This window comes from Oncorhynchus clarkii, chromosome 31 (assembly GCF_045791955.1).
Source record: "Oncorhynchus clarkii lewisi isolate Uvic-CL-2024 chromosome 31, UVic_Ocla_1.0, whole genome shotgun sequence".
Taxonomy (NCBI): domain Eukaryota; kingdom Metazoa; phylum Chordata; class Actinopteri; order Salmoniformes; family Salmonidae; genus Oncorhynchus; species Oncorhynchus clarkii.
The window spans coordinates 17,816,982-17,833,488 of record NC_092177.1 but is presented as its reverse complement, the minus strand read 5'-3'; the positions used below and the strand labels follow the sequence as shown (position 1 = coordinate 17,833,488).

Sequence of the window (16,507 nt, the reverse complement as noted above, 5' to 3'; positions counted from 1 at the left end):
CAGTTACCAGATGGACTACTGAACACAAGGACTGGGGCACTCAGTTGAAATGTTGTTTGTGTATTGTGGTGCAGCCTTATGAAAACATGTTGGAGCAGAATATGTGGTTACTCTCTGCAGGATTCATTTTTTTACACTTCTGCCTCTGATTTCTGTGTCTCAATGCTGATATCTGTCATATAGGTCATCAGAGGTCCCAGGCAAATGAGGGAGTGCCTGTTGGAACCTCCTCAGCCAGCGGCAGCACTAAGCCCCCAGTGACTGGTTCCAGACTCCCCCAGGCCTCTGGTCACACCCTGGCTGTGGGCTCCAGCCAGCCCTCTACTGCGGTCTCCTCCTCCAGACTGCCCTACAAGTCCCACGGTGTCCCCAAGAGCATCCCTTCCAAGGCCAGTGTACACAATGAGCACAGTGGCAGCACAGGAAATGCACAAGGTGAGAAGCTCAACTAGGGAAATCCTACGCTGATATTGTTTTGTTCTAGTTGAATAAAAATAACTATTTTTTTAAAAGCCTTATTTTACGAGGTCAATTGACTGAACACATTCTTGTTCACAGCAAGAATCTGGGATAGTCTTTATCAAGGCTGTTGCTCTCCAGGGTCCGTCTGGTTCTGTCAGGTTGATTTCTAAAGACACATCTGGTTACAGGGAAGGGTGGGGCGAGGCGGGTGAGCAGTGGACTGTGCGTGGTGACCCACATTAAGAGGCTACTGACTGGGCTGTGCTAAAACGTACATCTCCTTGGCTTTAAGCCTTCACATCAGCCTGCTGGAGACCCATATTTTTCATCCTGTGATTGTTCCTGTGATCTGTTTCTACATTAAATCACATACTGCAAAGGAAAGTATAATGCACCTCAGTAGGCTCAGCAGTGTCTGAGAACGGTATGTCCTTTTTCGGATGGGTATTATTTTTGAGTTATGTTCTTAGACGATGGTCCAGCTCAAACCCTCAGAGGTCTGAGATGAACATCAGAGCTAGTCTGTAAGGATAATGAATCCTACACAGTCAAATGAATGAAATACATTTGCAACATTCCCATCTTGTATGGTTCAACTGTGCATGCTTCTAATAAGAACATTGATTGTGTCTTAACAAGCATGCCTTGGAATGTCTGACTTGAGCTGTACAGTGGGAGGGAGGGGGAGAGGGAGCTAGCCCTGTTAGACAATGGGCCTTTTCCCTTTCAGCATCTTCAGCATACTGTGACCTGATTGGCTAAGCAGTTTTGTTTTCCAGACTGGGGTCCCCCACACATGGTTGTCTAGGAGACTGGGTCTGTTCCACTGTAGTTCAGTCACAGTGATGCCTAAAGGGGGAAGAGCGCACACCACAGAAATACCACGGCGGAATATTTAGACATTTCTGTTGCGTTCTGCTTTTGGGTTTGCGATCTTTCCATCTTCCCAATGTCTGGTTACGGGGGACTGCGGAGCTGCACTTGGACTGAATTTTCTACTCAGGTTTTCACCAATTCCTCATTGATCCCACAAGGCAGTGCTGCAGGCTCCCACTGTGACCTCACTCTGCTGACATGCCTGCTCATTGGATCCTATCGCTTCTGTATCCTCCCTTTGTTAGCTGCTTTAAACGGGAAGACTAGAATACGGCTATGGAAGAGTAAGTCAGACCAGATTTAGAATTGATTGTCTGTCTGCATTGGCTTTGTTTTCTAGAGCCCTGGAATAATTATATTAAATGATTTCATTTTAAGGCAACTATCCATTCTCAGTCCATGGCCCATCTCTTTAGTACACTCTGTACTCTTCTGTTGCTGTAAATAAGGTGGAGCTGTTTTATAGAATTCTGAAGTATGGTACCAAGCTCCCTCCTACATTTGTAAATGATAGAAATTACATTTAAATGTTCCATTCCTAAGACGGTAAATCACATCAAGTTTAGATGTCGAGTGTCTGAATACTGAGGAAGTATGTCTTAATAATTTGACTGTGTTATCTGCCCTACAGTTTCTGCAGGAGCAGCCCAGGTGTCTGTGGGAAGACAAGCCTCATGCAAGACCACAGTGTTAAAAGCTAGAGTCCTCTCACACCCAGGGAGTAACATAGGACCTGGTAAGATGGGAGTCTCATACAGACATACTGTAGTTATCCACAAAACCAACGAGTGACTAACAACTCTTCTATTGGCTGTTTTCCCCCAAGATTTAGTTTTGTTGTTTCCTTCCTGAAGTTTCATTTTTTTGTTCTCCTCAGTTTGTTTTTTTACTTGTTTTTTACCCTCAATCTCCCAAATTCTAGTCAGACTAGTTGTTAGTCTGTTTTGTGTATCACCTAAAATCCCATAATGCAGCGCAAATTAGATGGCGCCTCTCTAGATTCACAACATCTGCTATCAAATGCCTGGGAAGCTAAATTTGGGTGATTAGGAAATAGATTAGAGAACCAAAATGCTGACTTGAAGCTTTTGTTTAGATGTGTCAACAGGGTGCTGATTGACACTGTTAAAACAAACGTATGTACAGTTTTATTAGATTGAACATGTATCTTATCCAGGTGCCTGATAAGATGTGTACTGCTCAAACACCTTTTAAATGTGTTTAGCTAAGTTCCCATCAGTAGCCCCTGTCCCCTGTCCTGTATGAGGCCTCAGCCTTTTAAATGTCATTCAGCAGGCAGAACTAGCTTGGATCAAGCAGTTCTCAGTCCCTTCATAGCCAGGGCACAGTGATGGTTCAGATCCACTCAAACCCTGAACATTTTATTATTCACAGCAGGATGCAAAACTACAGAGTCGACCAATCGGGTGCCCTCAAGGTCCAGAGCCAGTCCTATGAAAAGAACTGCTTCATCAAGACTTCTTCGTCCTGCCGCTGTATTACCTGGTGAGATGTTTTTTTTAGTTACCTACAGTGTTGACACTTTCTGTTGTAAAAGAGTTTAACTTCCCAACTCAATAAGCCCATCTGAGATGTAGATATTCTGTTTTTATGTGGTCAATGGTCATATCCAGATGTGATTGGCTGTTTGTATGATTGGCTGTTTGTATGATTGGCTGTTTGTATGATTGGCAGTTTGTTTGATTGGCAGTTTGTTTGATTGGCAGTTTGTTTGATTGGCAGTTTGTTTGATTGGCAGTTTGTCTGCGAGAAAAGCTGTTTGGCTTGACCTCCAGAATGTGTGAAACTGCACTGGTTTGAGGTTCTACGTTCTGACTACATTATTCTAGACTAAAGTCCTTGTGGACTAGGACCTTTTCTGGAGAGCTGTGGCCAATCTGCTGTAGTTACACATAATGAGGCCTCTTAACAGGAAAAGCCCTTTGTTTCTCTGGCAGACAAACATACAACTGTTGTGTTCATGTCCATAGTCCTTTGTGGCTAGTGGGAGGTGGTTTTGCTTGTGGCCATCTATGCTTTGGCTGCATAAAATGTATAATGTTCTACTGAAACGGTTTCAATTGCCCAAAACAATCAGAATATGTAAAAACACTTTTTATACTCAAGGCAGCTGAAGCTGTTTAGTATTTGCATAATACTTCTTTCTGAATGTTGGACAGTAGGCCTTTTTGTTTCTAGGGGGAGTAACAGACCTCTCGTTATGAATTGTAGCTCCAGAATGTAATGTAGTTGGAGACTGGGGATGTTTATCCCCAGATGATGGGACTTTACTGAGCACCTGTACAGTAGTGTTGAGAGTAGTGTACAGTAGTGTTGAGAGTAGTGTACAGTAGTGTTGAGAGTAGTGTACAGTAGTGTTGAGAGTAGTGTACAGTAGTGTTGAGAGTAGTGTACAGTAGTGTTGAGAGTAGTGTACAGTAGTGTTGAGAGTAGTGTACAGTAGTGTTGAGAGTAGTGTACAGTAGTGTTGAGAGCCCCCGTACAGTAGTGTTGAGAGCCCCCGTACAGTAGTGTTGAGAGCTGTTGAACTGTGAGAGCAGGGCTAAGGGAGCAGGGTTGTTTTTAGCTCATTGGGCTCAACCTTGCCATGAGCTAGCCATCACCTCCTGCCATTTCTCTTCTCCTCTCTCTGCTGGTGTGAAGGGGAGCAGAAGGGAGGGAGCAAAAGGGAGGGAGGGGTGAATTAGTGAGAGTAGTAGCCCAGATTGAGCCACCATTTGCTCCAGTCTCCACTGTTCACTCCTCCCCCTCCTTGTTCCCTCCCACTCCCCTCCCCCTCTCCTCTGCCAGCATCGCCCAGCTCTGGGAGATTCTAGAGTTCTATTGATAGATATTTGTCTGAGCACTGAATGGTCTGAACTGAAGGCTGTCTCGAACTCCAGGATTAGGGATGTCTTTCTCTGCCTCTGCCTGTCACATCTGTCCAGGGCAGAGCTATTGAAAGCCTGCTGGCCCACCCCCCCTCCGGCCTCTCTCCCAGCTGGGCATGTGCTGCTGGTCCTCATTCTGAGTGGGAGGAGTTCCTGTTGCCATGGTGAACTGACTGAAGGGGCTCTCACATGGTAACGGTTGCTGCTGCTGTTTTTTTCTCTTCATGTCTCAGTGCTACTGTCGACTGAGGCACTCTACCCTGAGACCATCTTTGGCATGTGGTGCACAGCAAGTTTACCATCTTCTACCTCTGGATTTTCTGGGGATTTAAAGTACAGTAGTTAGTGTTGGGTATATCCCTTCCTTGTTGTTTGGAGAGATGTTATGGTCTAGGAAACTCTCACTGGTCAACATCCACGTGCGGCTGGCGGCCAAAGGTTTACTCAGGAACCTGCAGCAGCTGTCAGGATGCAGGAAGAACACCGGCGTGTTCTACACAGGTCTGTTTAATACCGCACCGCCAACACAGGAAACCACTACAGCTTACGCTGCTGTAGCCTCTGTTTTACACCGGCTAATTTCACTGTTGGTGCCGTTCGTGCTACTCACACAGAGCTGCGCTGTTTGTGAATCTATTTTTAGCTTTTGTTTACCAGGAGCGGTTCACCTTTTATGCTACCTACCTGCATCCATTTAGAGGAATACATGTTTCTTATAGTCTGTATTGCTTTTTTTTTATAAACTTTACTTTATTTTATTTATTTAAATGAAATAATCAATGGGATTTCTCTTGACAATCATGTTGATTTCAGAAATATTTGTTTTATACTTGTGAGTCATGACAAGAATAGTAAACAAACTATTATTCAGAGAACAAAGGACATTTTACTGGTCCTCACTTGTAAAAATACAATTTTAGGGTTAGGCGTTATGGTTTTGGAAAATTAGTGTTTTAAATGGGAATCAATTGTTGGTTCCCAAAAAGTCCTCACAAGTATAGCAAGACATATAGCACTGTGTGTTGTATGTAGGCATGAGAGCACTCTTCGTCTTGCATGCAGGGAAACTCCACTGCTCTAGTTTCAGCCTGTATTTTCAGCAGCACTCACTAGGTTGAGCTGTGGAATGTTGTGACGGAGGACAAATCCCACAGAAAATTCTCATCAGATTATTTTTAAAATGCATCCATTTGTTTGGGCAAATCAAGCCAAATAAGGTTTCACTCAAACATTACTTTAAAAAAAAAATGATTTAACATTTAACTAGGCAAGTCACTTATGAACAAATTCTTATTTACTATGACAGCCTACCAAAATGCAAAAGGCCTCCTTACGGGGATGGGGGTTGGGATTAAAAATATAGGACAAAACCTACATCACAACAAGAGACTACACTACATAAAGAGAGACCTAAGACAGCAACATAGCATGGCAGCTACACATGAGTACAACATGGTAGCAGCACAAAACACGGTACAAACAATATTGGGCACAGACAACATCACAAAGGACAAGAAGTTAGAGACAACATATACCTTTGGCCATGTACTGTGTGTACACCTGCTTGTTGAACATCTCATTTCAAAATCATTGGCATTAAAATGGAGTGGGTACCCCCTATGCTGCTATTACAGCCTCCACTCTTCTGGGAAGACAGTCCACTAGATGTTGGAACACTGCTGAGGGCACTGATGTTGGGCGATTAGGCCTGGCTTGCAGTCGGCATTCTAATTCATCTCAAAGGTGTTTGATGAGGTGGAGGTCAGGGCTCTGTGCAGGCCAGTCAACTTCCACACCGATCTAGACAAACCATTTCTGTATGGACCTCGCTTTGCATTATGCTGAAACAGGAAAGGGCCTTCCCAAACTGTTGCCACAAAGTTGGAAGTGCAGAATCATCTAGAATATCATTGTATGCTGTAGCATTAAGATTTCCCTTCAATGGAACTAAGGGGCCTAGCCAGAATCATGAAAAACAGCCCCAGACCATTATTCCTCCTCCACCAAACTTCACAGTTGGCACTATGCATTTGGGCAGGTAGCGCTCTCCTGGCATCGGCCAAAGCCAGACTCATCGGACTGCCAGATGGTGAAGCGTGATTCATCACTCCAGAGAACACGTTTCCACTGCTCCATAGTGTAATGGCGATGAGCTTTACACCACTCCAGCCGACACATTGCACATGGGGATTTTAGGCTTGTGTGCTTCTGCTCGGCCATGGAAGCACATTTCATGAAGTGAGTGTTGCAATCGAGGACAGACGATTTTTACGCTCTGCATGCTTCAGAACTCGGTGGTCCCGTTCTGTGAGCTGTGTGGCCTACCACTTCGTGGCTGAGCCATTGTTGCTCCTAGACGTTTCCACATCACAATAACAGCACTTACAGTTGTCTGCGCTCCTAGAGCTGCCCCAGTTATTTGATGAGCTGACTTGTTGGAATGGTGGCATCCTATGACGGTGTCACGTTCAAAGTCACTGAGCGCTTCAGTAAGGCCATTCTACAGCCAATGTTTGTCTATGGAGATTGCATGGCTGTGTGCTCAATTTTATACACCTGTCAGCAACGTGTGTTGGTGAAATAGCCAAATCCAGTCATTTGAAGGTGTGTCCACATACTTTTGTATATGCAGTGCCTTCGGAAAGTATTCAGACCCCACATTTTGTTAGGTTACAGCCTTATTCTAAAATGTATTTCCCCCCCCCCCCCAATCTATACACAATATTCCATAATGACAAAGCAAACACGGTATGTATTTATTTCTCTTATATATAAAAACAATTTCAGCCTCGAGTCTTCTTTGGTATGACGCTACAAGTGTGGCACACCTGTATTTGGGCAGTTTCTGCCCATATCTGCAGATCCTCTCAAGCTCTGTCAGGTTGGATGGGGAGCGTTGCCGCAAAGCTATTTTCGGATCTCTCCAGAGATTTTAGATCGGGTTCAAGTCCCGGGCTCTGGCTGGGCCACTCAAGAACATTCGGAGACTTTTCTCAAAGCCACTCCTGCATTGTTTTGGCTGTGTGCTTAGGGTTGTTGTCCTGTTTCAAGGTGACCCTTCGCCCCAGTCTAAGGTCCTGAGTGCTCTGGAGCAGGTTTTCATCAAGGATTTCTCTGTACTTTGCTCTGTTCATCTTTCCCTCGATCCTGACTTGTCTCCCAGTCCCTGCCACTGAAAAACATCTCTACAGCATGCTGCCACCACCATTCTTCACTGTAGGGATGGTGCCAGGTTTCAACCAGACGTGACGCTTGGCATTGTCATCAATAATTGTGGTCGTTGTCCGTGGATTATGCTGCCCATACCATAACCCCACTGCCACCATGGGCCACTCTGTTTACAACGTTGAAATCTGTGGGTATCAAAGGTGAGCATTTGCCCACCGAAGTCTGTTGTGTGTGTGTGTGTGTGTGTGTGTGTTATGACGCCAAACTGAAGTCAGGTCAAGGATGGTGAGGATGATGAGCTTCCCTGAGACGGTTTCTGACAGTTTGTGCAGAAAGTATTTGGTTGTGCAAACCCACAGTTTCATCAGCTGTCTGGGTGGCTGGTCTCAGATGATCCCACTGGTGAAGAAGCTGGATGTGGAGGTCCTGGGCTGGTGTGGTTACACGTGGTTGTGAGGTTGGTTGGACGTAGTGTCAAATTCTCTAAAACGGTTTATGGTAGAGAAATTTAACATTAAATTGTCAGGCAACAGCTCTGGTGGACATTCCTGCAGTCAATATGCCAACTGCACGCTCCCTCATCTTGAGAAGTACAGTTGAAGTTGGAGGTTTACATACACCTTAGCCAAATACATTTAAATTCAGTTTTTCACAATTCCTGACATTTAATCCTAGTAAAAAATTCCCTGTTTTAGGTCAGTTAGGATCACCACTTTATTTTAAGAATATGAAATGTCAGAATAATTGTAGAGAATAATTTATTTCAGCTTTTATTTCTTTCATCACATTCCCAGTGGGTCAGAAGCTTACATACACTCAATTAGTATTTGGTAGCATTGCCTTTAAATTGTTTAACTTGGGTCAAACGTTTCCGGGTAGCCTTCCACAAGCTTCCCACAATAAGTTGGGTGAATTTTGGCCCATTCCTCCTGACAGAGCTGGTGTCAGGTTTGTAGGCCTCCTTGCTCGCACACGCTTTTTCAGTTCTGCCCACAAATCTTCTATAGGATTGAGGTCAGGGCTTTGTGATGGCTACTCCAATACCTTGACTTTGTTGTCCTTAAGCCATTTTGCCACAACTTTGAAAGTATGCTTGGGGTCATTGTCCATTTGGAAGACCCATTTGCAACCAAGCTTTAACTTCCTGACTGATGTCTTCAGATGTTGCTTCAATATATCCACATACTTTTCCTACCTCATGATGCCATCTATTTTGTGAAGTGCACCAGCCTTCCTGCAGCAAAGCACCCCCACAACATGATGCTGCAGCCCCTGTGCTTCACGGTTGGGATGGTGTTCTTCGGCTTGCAAGCATCCCCCTTTTTCCTCCAAACATAACGATGGTCATTATCGCCAAACAGTTCTATTTTTGTTTCATCAGACCAGAGGACATTTCTCCAAAAAGTACGATCTTTGTCCCCATGTGCAGTTGCAAGCCATAGTCTGCCTTTTTTATTGCGGTTTTGGAGCAGTGGCTTCTTCCTTGCTGAGCAGGCTTTCAGGTTATGTTGGGGGGCGGCAGGGTAGCCTAGTGGTTAGAGCGTTGGACTAGTAACCGGAAGGTTGCGAGTTCAAACCCCCGAGCTGACAAGGTACAAATCTGTCGTTCTGCCCCTGAACAGGCAGTTAACCCACTGTTCCCAGGCCGTCATTGAAAATAAGAATTTGTTCTTAACTGACTTGCCTGGTTAAATAAAGGTAAAATAAAAAAAATAAAAAAAAATATAGGACTCGTTTTACTGTGGATATATATACTTTTGTACCTGTTTCCTCCAGCATCTTCATAAGGTCCTTTGCTGTTGTTCTGGGATTAATTCTCACTTTTCACACCAAAGTACGTTCATCTCTTGGAGACAGAACGCGTCTCCTTCCTGAGCGGTATGATGCCTGCGTGGTCCCATGGTGTTTATACTTGCGTACTATTGTTTGTACAGATGACCCTGGGACCTTCAGGCGTTTGGAAATTGTTCCCAAGGATGAACCAGACTTGTGGAGGTCTACAATATTTTTTTCTGAGGTCCTGTCTGATTTCTTTTGATTTTCCCATGATGTCAAGCAAAGAAGCACTGTTTGAAGGTAGGCCTTGAAATACATCCACAGGTATACCTCCAATTGACTCAAATGATGTCTATTCGCCTATCAGAAGCTTCTAAAGCCATGGCAATTTTCTGGAATTTTCCAAGCTGTTTAAAGGCACAGTCAATTTAGTGTATGTGAACTTCTGACCCACGGAAATTATGATACAGTGATTTATAAATTAAATCTGTATGTAAACAATTGTTGGAAAAATTACTTGTGTCATGCACAAAGTAGATGTCCTAACTGACTTGCCAAAACTATAGTTTGTTAACAAGAAATTTGGGGAGAGGTTGAAAAACGAGTTTTAATGACTCCAACCTTAGTGTATGTAAACTTCCGACTTCAACTGTATGTGGTGTTGTGTGACAAAATCACACATTTTAGTGGCCTTTTATTGTTCCCAGCACAATGTGCACCTGTGTAATGATCATGTTTCTCGATATACCTCTCCTCATGTGGATGGATTCTTTTGGCAAAGGAGAAATGCTCACTAACAGGGATGTAAACAAATGTGTGCACAACATTTGAGAGAAATATGTTTTTTGTGCTTATGGAATATTTCTAGGATCTTTTATTTCAGCTCATGAAACAGAGGACCAACACTTTACATGTTGCGTTTATATTTTTGTTCAGTGTAAATAAAATGAGTATTCCAATTTGATGGTTTGGTGTCATTTGGCATGTCAACTAATGAAAAGGACATGTACAGTAGACATTTTTGTGACCGGGTAGGAACCAAAATGTTGGTCAGCGTTTCCCTGGGGGACCCTTATTAGGTTTGAATGTTACATTCATGGTGTAAAAAAATAAAATGCTTATTGCACATGTCAATATTACAATTCTGATTTAAAATGGGATTAATTGTGCAGCCCTACAATAGTCTACTTAACATGATGAAAAACCATTTAAAGGTTACTTCTCTTACCTAGATGTCACTACGGTCTACGTAATCTGGGTCATTTTTTTTTCTCTCAGTTCAATAGATGACAGATTACAGCTGGAGAATGAATTAGCCGTGCTTGCATGACCCCTGACAAAGAGATGGCAAAATAAACCCTATCTGCTTTCTAACCCCCTGAACAACATGTCAGCAGAATGAATGCTCCACACCTGATCCCACTGAAGGACTAGAACACACCGGCTTGGTCAACAGCACATATCAGAGCTGAATTGGTGTCGTGGAATTGGCTTAATTCTGTGTTACGCTGCGTCGTAGAGTACATGAAGGATACAAAGTTTATTGAAAGCAGGTGCTTCTATACAGCTGTGGTTCCGGAGTTAATTAAGCAATTAACATCCCATCATGCTTAGGGCTGTGTATTTTGGCCATTATTTTTGCAACCATGGCTATGCCCAGTTGGATGACAGTTCCCCCATCCACAGGGTGTGAGTGGTCACTCAATGGTTTGATGAGCAGGAAAACAATGTAAACTCTATGCCATGGCTGTCTCCGTCACCAGATATCTACCCAATTGAACACTTATGGGAGATTCTGGAGTGATTCTGGAATTTCTTGTGGAACAATGGTGTCTCATCCCTCCAATAGAGTTCCAGACTCTTGTATAATCTTTATTTGGACAGGTAACTGCCCAAATAAAAATAAACATCAACATCAGGTGCATTGAAGCTGGTCTGGTTCATGGTGGTCCAATGCCCTATTAAAACACTTTATGTTGATGTTTATTTTATTTGGGCAGTTACCTGTATTTCAATGTTTTCCCCTGTAACAGTCAGTAGCAAGTTATTCATTTGAAAGAGTGGGAAAATTATATTGAATAACATGGCCTGAGTTAGTTTCTGAGTTTAAGTGCCTTTTGGAGAAGGGATTGTTCAGAATCAATAGCGTTTCACTTAGCACGTTTACTGGTATTATTCCATCACCCCACAGCTGTACAATAATGTTATTGTGGTCAGCCTATCGTCATGCACTGTGCTGTGGCGTGCCATCCCCTGGTGGCACCAGCAAACCCCTCACTCTATGGTGTCAGTGGAAACAGAATAGCTACAGAGCTAGGAGAAAGAGTGAGTTACAATTTCCATGTTATGTCATCCTCTCCTTATCTGGACACTTGGTCAAAATAGTTGTAGGTGCTCTCTTGCCATGGGAGACACTAGTTGGAAGGCAACAAACACCTGTTTTGTGGTTCACTAAATCCTGCCTATTTCTAGAATTTCTCATAAAATCTCAATTTTAAACCTAACCTTAACCATACTGCTAACCTTATGCCTAACCTTAAATTAAGAACAAAAAGCAAATGTTTGAATGTTTACAATATAGACCATTTATATTTTGTGGCTGTGGTAACTAGTGACAACCCTGCTTTGTCTAGACTCTAGAGAGCATGGCCAGCTGCCTCTTGGGACTGTCAAGTAATACAGGTAAAAGAGATTAACATTAATTATTGGAACACTCTGGTTCTGTTGCATAATGTCCATTTTTACCCCAGGACTCACTCCCTAAAGAGGGAATGAAATTCCATGACATCATAAGTTCCTGATCCAATCTCCCAAGTGGATATATGGCTATATTAGGGCAGTCAAACTGTTTTGAAGAAAGCTTAAGAAATTGTCAATCTCAATTCGTGAACTGATTACATATTTTCCTTGATACAATTCAACATGTCAGTTTACTCCGAATTGAGACCTACATAGTATCCACAGCAGTATTTCCAATGCCTGCCTATCATATTGTGTGTGGGCAGGGCTATGCTGCATGTATGTGTGTTTCAGGGCAGGTCTTGGCTGCTGCTGCAGTGTTGCATAAGGAATCCTCACAGAGTCCAGAGACCTCTGACATCACCAGCAGAGGGCGCCAGACAACACGGAACATCTTACACCTAAAATACCACACAGCCCTCCCCTCAATACCAGCGTGGTTCTGGTCAAGCCAACAGCTGGCTTCCAGTCTAGAATAAATGGTTGTGCAAGATGTGGCATATTTATGAATGCTACTTCATTTACATGTGAGCTATTATATGCTAACTATAGTCTCAATAGAGTGGTTCTACTTTATTTTATTAATATAATTATTAGCAATTGTTTCAGTCAGCAAAATACTATTATCAGGAAGTGGTAATCAAAACATGGACATTTCTGACACAACTCCAGTTTTGGATCCGTTAACTTGTACTTCCAGTTAAAACCTTGGGAAGAAAGTGAACCAAAACACACTTCAGCCTAGCTTGACCAAAAAGGTGAATCCGTTGTTGGACTGAGGGTCTTGAGACAATCCAAACAACATTCCTTACCCCAGGACACTTCAATGTTTGACTATCCAGGAGAATACAGAAAAAGGAGCACTGTGTCTGCATTGATCTGTTTATTGACGAGTCAAACACAACATTCCGATCAATGCAGACACCGTACTCCTTTTCCTGTTTCCTGGATAGTCAACTGTGGAAGTGTCCTGGGGTAAGGAATGTTGTTTAGAGTCTAAACCCTTATTTCTCTCTCGTTTTAGGGGGAAAAAAGCAACAACAAAAAAACTTTTTGAAAGACAAATGACCCTCTGGTGTTACCGTTGAACCTGAACATCTCACACCACCGGTCAGGTTTAGAACACCTACTCATTCAAAGGTTTTTCATTTATTTTTTAGATTTTCTACGTTGTAGAATAATACTGAAAACATCAAAACTAACAAAAAAATCCCCAATTTGGACTCCAGACCAAAGGACAGATTTCCACCGGTCTAATGTCACATTACTCGTGTTTCTTGGCACAAGCAAATCTCTTCTTCTTATTGGTGTCCTTTAGTAGTGGTATCTTTGCAGCAATTCAACCATAAAGGCCTGACTCACACAGTCTCCTCTGAACAGTTGATGTTGAGATGTGTCTGTTACTTGAACTCTTTGAAGCATTTATTTGGGCAGCAATTTCTGAGGCTGGTAACTCTAATGAACTGATCCTCTGCAGCAGAGGTAACTCTGGGTCTTCCATTCCTGTGGCGGTCCTCACGAGAGCCAGTTTCATCATAGACCTTGATGGTTTTTGCAACTACACTTGAAGAAACTCAAAGTACTTCATTTTACATATTGACTGACCTTCAAGTCATAAAGTAATGATGGACTGTTGTTTCCCTTTGCTTATTTGAGCTGTTCTTGCCATGATATGGACTTGCTCTTTTACCAAATAGGGTTATCTTCTGTATACCACCCCTACATTGTCACTACACAACTGATTGGCACAAATGCATTAAGAATGAAAGAAATTCCACAAATGAGCTTTTTAAGAAGGCACACCTGTTAATTGAAATGCATTCCAGGTGACTACATCATGAAGTTGGTTGAGAGAATGCCAAGTATGCAACGCGGTCATCAACGCAAAGGGTGGCTATTTGAAGAATCAAATATAAAATATATTTGGATTTGTTTTACACTTTTTTTTTTTTTTTTTGTTGGTTACTACATGATTCCATATGTGTTATTTCATAGTGTTGATGCCTTCACTATTATTCTACAATGTAGAATGTAGTAAAAACAAAGAAAAACCCTTGAATCTAGGTGTTCTAAACCTTTTGACGTGTAGTGTTTGTTCGTATGGGGTCCCGTGTGGCTCCATTGCTAGAGCATGGTCCTTGCAAAGCCAGGTTTGTGGGTATGATTCCCACGGGGGACCAGTATGAAAAATGTATGCACTCAGTCGCTCTGGGTAAGAGAGTCTGCTAAATGACAATGTAAATATATGGATGTTAAGATGGGGTTGAAAGCCGTATCCTAACATCCTTTCCTGAAGAAGGTCATTAATACATACCTGCTGTAGTTCTGACTAACCTGACCGTCAGGATCCTTTTGAAATGAAGCCCCCACTGTTGTGATGTGGTTGGATGCTGCCATCCTTGGCACTCTAAATTTAACCAGAGTATTTTTCCCCTGTATGTTCATGTATGGGCTAATGGGTAAATATAGTATGTCTGTAAAGGGATATTCATGTTTAAAGTGTCACGCATAAGTGTATGTAGGATGTAGATGGTTAATTTCTCTGAGTGGAGTTTGTCATCGATATAACTCTACAGTACTCCATATACTCACCAGTCCCAAAACAGAACACACCATCATATCACCATCACATTTGTTTTAATTAGGGAGGCCGGTTGTCATCCTAAATCCTCTAAATCTAGTCCCAGGGTTATGTGACTGGAAGTGTCCCCAGATGGCATTGGTACAATCTTTCCCTCATTAAAGCTGGTATTCCTGTTATGTCTAAGCCGGTCCTCACTGTCCCATTACATACTTTCCCACAACAGAACGAGGCAAGCAGCACCTAGTGCTTTGCAGCTAGCCAGCCAGCCAGCCAGCCAGCCGCAGTTGTCCAATATCAATGATAAGTTCACAAACACACTAACGCATCTGCATGATTTTTTACCTCATGGCAACACTTTTAGTAACAAGCCTGTATCTTTAGTCTCCTTTATCTTCTAATAAGCTATGGCAGGGCGAACAGCCTTCTGTTCATTAGTTGGATCCATGCGGTTATTATGCAGAGGGGTGTTATATTTATAAAGCTCATGTAAATCAAAACCACTGGCACGGCCCTGCTAAAATAAGCGGGCTCCGGTGACTACTGCGTCCGTCCAGAGAGCAGAGCAGGAGGAAGATTGAATCAGGAGATGGAGATGTAATCTCATTCGGGGGATCCATTATACTGTGTGGTGGTGCTGCAGGAGTGGAGCATCTCTCTCTTTCTCTGGGAAATAATGGCTCTGTGAATCATCTTTCTGCTGCTAAGGCCTCCCTGGACAGGACAGTGCCACTGTCCTCTACTCCTTCTTTACTGGACAGACAGCCATCCTGTATGAGCTGTGCGAGTGTTACTGGACGTCGGTCTGTTTCTCTCTGGAGGCTGGCGCTAGACTGGTAGTAGTCTCGGTCTGTCTTTCTCTGGAGGCTGGCGCTAGACTGGTAGTAGTCTCGGTCTGTCTTTCTCTGGAGGCTGGCGCTAGACTGGTAGTAGTCTCGGTCTGTCTTTCTCTGGAGGCTGGCGCTAGACTGGTAGTAGTCTCGGTCTGTCTTTCTCTGGAGGCTGGCGCTAGACTGGTAGTAGTCTCGGTCTGCATCTCTCTGGAGGCTGGAGCTAGACTGGTAGTAGTCTTGGTCTGTTTCTCTCTGGAGGCTGGAGCTAGACTGGTAGTAGTCTCGGCCTGTCTTTCTCTGGAGGCTGGCGCTAGACTGGTAGTAGTCTCGGTCTGCATCTCTCTGGAGGCTGGAGCTAGACTGGTAGTAGTCTCAGCCTGTCTTTCTCTGGAGGCTGGAGCTAGACTGGTAGTAGTCTCAGGCTGGAGTTTATGCGGTGCTACTGTAGCTAGTCATCTACCCAGCCACAGGGATCATGGAGGGGGGAATGATGATGCTGAATGTTGTAACAACGCTGAACGGTGGATGTTCTCTTGTAGTGGACAAGAACAGACCGAGGGCGACACCACGGAGCCACCCACAGCCTCAACAGCAGTCACTAGCGCCACTGCCGCCCCAGAGGGATGGGCATCCAGACCTGGTGCTGGCGGAGGGAAGATCGGGGGGCATGGAGAGCTACCAGGCACCGTGTGAGAGGAAGAACCAGAGCCTCCAACAGCTCCAGGGACTCCTGGCCGCAAGTAACTGCAAATTTGAGGCCATTGTGGTGGTGCTGCAGCAGACCCTGGCAGAGGTAGGAAGCATACCTTTTTTTCTTTAATGTTTCTGTATGGATGTCTTAACCATACACTTAGACACTCAATTCTGGTACGGGTGTTATTGTTGCTTTTTATACTAATAGAATTGGAGACATTGAGAAACTAGTGTAATTTAGGACATTAGATTACATTGGTTCTTAATCATGTTGCTCACGCTGCTTGGTCACAGCTCTTGATCGGTATGAACTGGGTGTGTGAGTGTTCAGCTCACTGTTTGTTTTTGTTTTCGTTCTCATGGTTGAGTGTTATCATTGGAACTAGAGAAATTACATCTTACCACAGTGTACTACAGATGAGCTTATCCTATCCTTATCATAACTCTCCTCTCCCTGGCTCACAATACTACCCAGCCCACCCAGCCAC

The 16,507-nt window shown here is 43.5% G+C and overlaps 1 protein-coding gene across 3 annotated transcripts in view; it reads left to right on the top strand.

The window, feature by feature from the left end:
* LOC139390987 (microtubule associated tumor suppressor 1a) overlaps positions 1-16,507 on the top strand; it is a 52,803-nt gene that overhangs the window by 9,831 nt on the left and 26,465 nt on the right. Inside the window, exons 4-7 of one of the 3 annotated variants that reach the window (XM_071138431.1) lie at positions 184-435; positions 1,970-2,074; positions 2,737-2,844; positions 15,866-16,119. In XM_071138431.1, the coding sequence (XP_070994532.1) occupies positions 184-435; positions 1,970-2,074; positions 2,737-2,844; positions 15,866-16,119 (719 nt within the window). Of the gene's footprint in view, positions 1-183; positions 436-1,969; positions 2,075-2,733; positions 2,845-4,181; positions 4,731-15,865; positions 16,120-16,507 lie in introns of those variants that run through there. The other 2 variants (XM_071138430.1, XM_071138432.1) reach the window with 2 other exon arrangements.